Here is a 3,694-nt window from a genome sequence, read left to right on the forward strand (position 1 = left end):
TACTAAGGGATAGTATTAAGAAGTTCCTTGAAGCCAATAAGGTCATTAAAAGGAATCAACATGGATTTGTGAAGGACAGATCCTGTCAAACCAACTTACTTGGCTTTTACGAAACAGTAAGTGCAAACCTCGATCAGGGTAAGAAGATAGATGTAATCTTTTTAGACTTTGCCAAAGCTTTTGACACAGTACCACACATGCAACTTATCTACAAGCTACAAGAAATAAGGCTAGGGAGCACAATATGCAATCGGGTCAAAAATTGGTTAGATAATAGGGAGCAGCGCATTGTGGTTAATGGGTCCTTTTCAAATTGGACCGCTATTGTTCAACATTTTCATTAACGACCTAACAGAAGGTCTAGAGAGCATGGTGTCAATTTTTGCAGATGATACCAAATTATGTAAGACTATAAATATGGAGGAGGATGCTGAGTCTCTTCAGAATGACTTAGTTAAATTAGAAGCATGGGCAGCCAATTGGGGAATGCGCTTCAATACAGACAAGTGTAAAGTAATGCACTGTGGTAGCAAGAACAAAAATAACACCTACATACTAAATGGGGTAAAATTAGGGGATTCTGTACTGGAAAAGGACTTAGGTGTTCTCATAGATAGCAAACTAAGCAGCAGTACCCAATGTAGGATTGCAGCAAAGAAGGCTAATAAGATATTAGCATGCATAAAACGGGGAATTGAAGCAAGGGACGAGAGTGTTATACTCCCATTATATAAAGGCCACATCTTGAATACTGTGTACAATTCTGGGCACCATACTACAAAAAGGATATCATGGAGCTTGAAAAGGTTCAGAGGAGTGCGACCAAACTAATTAAGGGCATGGAATATGAGGAAAGGCTTGCAAGGCTAGGTATGTTTACACTGGAAAAGAGGAGACTGAGAGGGGACATGATCAACATCTACAAATATAACAGGGGACAATACAAAGAGCTGGCGCGGGATCTGTTTTTGGTTAGATCAACACAGAAGACTCGGGGACACTCGCTTAGGTTGGAGGAGATTCCGCACATCACGATGCAAAGTCTTTTTCACGGTAAGGACAATACGTGTTTGGAACTCCCTGCCTGAGATAGTTGTAATGGCGGACTCAGTCAACACCTTTTAGAATGGGTTAGATAAATTCCTAATGGAAAAGGATATCCAGGGTTATGGTGCATAGTCACGCACTATAGATACTACAAAAAGAGGGAACAACGCAACGGCTGACATCAGCATCAGTCAAAACTTTAGACCAAATAAACCTGCTCAGGAGCCCACAAATAGGTTGAACTCGATGGACAAATTGTCTTTTTTCAACCTCAGATACTATGTAACTATATAACTTTTCACTGCTTCGTGAATAGACCCCATTGTGAGAAAAGAGAAGAGATGTATGTTGGTGTAGTTTTGCTAATAGAATTGTGTCAGAAGAAGTATTTTATATTAGTAAACTACAGGCAGCCAATGTTTTGCAAGGTGGGCAAGAATGGGAGGGACTAGGGGTGTGGCACCTGAAAGTGAGGGGCTGCCAAGGTGAGTTCCACCACCTCTCTAGGACCACTTTAACCACTGTCCGCACACCTCAGCCAATGTTTCTACAGCCCTGATAGATGCAAGTACTTTAGTAGAACCTGGACTCCTCTGACATGTTTCTTTATACTGTCTACGTTTATTACTGTATATTAGTTAAAATACATGTTAGACATCCACATACTATACAGCTCTTGTATTAGCCCAAGGATTCTACAATGGCTGGCAATCTTTTTTTTTTTTTTTGCTGTTCTATTAGCGTACATTAAATTTACTTGGTATGATTTCTCATTATGAAAAAATATGTTTCCTTTCTCTATTGTGCATTAGTATTATCCTTACAATTGCTCAGTATAATGTCACATGCATCTCCATTTTGTATGGATTTCTTTTATTGTTTTCCTTCACAATGTTTTAACCTTTTGTAAAGTTTAAAAATGTTTAAACTTTATGGTTTAATGGTGGGGAACGGAGGGTTAACTACTTTAACCTCTTCAGCTAAGACAGGAATAGCAGTATTAATGAGAGTTTAGAAATATTCTTTAATATTCCTGATAAATAAAGTCAATGGATATAATAAACACACTAAAGGAAATATAAACAAGGATGATGTGTACCCATTTGATGTGTTCACCTGAGATTTGTATTCCCCAGATTGAATACAAATTATTAGCACAAATCTTATTATTCTTATCATTAGGGAAAAGGACCGCAGCACTTTAGAGTATTGTAATATTTATTTAGTCAGCACGTTCCTATTTACACTACTACCAGAAATATGAAGCTGTTTTGGGTAAAGTGATCATTTTACTCAGAAGTTAGTGCTGTTTCTCTGTGCTAAAGCTAACATGAATATCTTCATCATTTTTAGTGATGACTATTTTGTTAGAAAGTTGCTAAAGTTAAGTAAAGTGATTTTTTTTGGGTTAACATAAATTGTTTTGAGTCTTGAATCCATGGTGCTCTTTGCTGAGACTGTGTTTGTTGGGTGTGACGGTCTTTTCATGGACAAGAACAGCTCAACTGTTGTAACTGAATTTATCCTTAGAGGACTTCCTCACCCAAGTGAGCTCCAGGTTCCCCTGGTTATGATTTTCTCGCTCATATATATCTTTACTTTTGTGGGTAACTTTACCCTCATTATAGCCGTTAAAAAGACTCCTGATCTTCAAACCCCTATGTATTTCTTTCTTTCCAATCTTTCTTTCCTGGATATTTGTCTTTCTTCTGTCACTTTACCAAAACTATTGGGGAACTTCCTGTTGGATAAAACTATTCCTTTTAGTGGTTGTATATCCCAGTTATACTTTTTCCATTTCTTGGCAAGCTGTGAGTGTTTCCTTTATACTGTCATGGCGTATGATCAGTATGTGGCCATATGTCGCCCCTTGCACCATGGCAACCTAATGAGCAGGAAGGTATGCATGTGCTTTGCCTTTGGATGCTGGTTGACTGCCTCTCTACACTCTATGGTTCACACAGTTTTAACTTTTCATGTGCCCTACTGTCGTTCCAACAAGATAGATTATTTCTTCTGTGACATAATTCCCATTCTAAAACTGGCTTGTGCTGATACTACCATCAATAAGACTGTGACCTTGGCCAACATTGGAGCCATAGCCCTGCTATGCTTTATTTTAATTCTAACATCATATGGCCATATTCTTATAGCTATTATGAAGATGAAGACTGTGGACGCAAGAAAGAAAACCTTCTCTACATGTGCTTCCCATGTTACTGTAGTTATGTGTTTTTATGTTCCTTGTGTATTTATTTATATGCAGCCCTATTCCGGCACCTCACTGGACAGCTTCATAGCTATTTTCTACACTCTCATCACTCCACTTCTAAATCCAGTCATCTATAGTTTACGGAATGAAAAGGTGAAAGCAGTCCTGAGCAAACTTGTTAGAGGAAGATGTCTTTAATAATTATGTAAATATTTATTTATTATTTATATAGCGTACACATATTCCACAGCGCTTTACAGAGAATATTTGCTCATTCACATCAGTCCCTGCCTCAGTGGAGCTTACAATCTAGATTCCCTATCACATGCACACACATTCACGCTAGGGTTAATTTTGTTGGAGCCAATTAACCTATCAGTATATTTTTGGATTGTGGGAGGAAACCAGAGTACCCGGAGGAAACCCACGCAAGTT

General features: G+C 38.2%; 1 protein-coding gene across 1 annotated transcript; it reads left to right on the forward strand.

The window, feature by feature from the left end:
• The first annotated feature begins 2,533 nt into the window (after positions 1-2,533).
• LOC134971880 (olfactory receptor 10G2-like) lies at positions 2,534-3,457 on the forward strand. Its single transcript, XM_063946499.1, has one exon. The coding sequence runs from the start codon at positions 2,534-2,536 to the stop codon at positions 3,455-3,457; it is 924 nt and encodes a 307-aa protein (XP_063802569.1).
• Positions 3,458-3,694: the final 237 nt, after the last annotated feature.

The sequence above is a fragment of the Pseudophryne corroboree genome, chromosome 1 (genome assembly GCF_028390025.1).
Source record: "Pseudophryne corroboree isolate aPseCor3 chromosome 1, aPseCor3.hap2, whole genome shotgun sequence".
Taxonomy (NCBI): Eukaryota; Metazoa; Chordata; class Amphibia; order Anura; family Myobatrachidae; genus Pseudophryne; species Pseudophryne corroboree.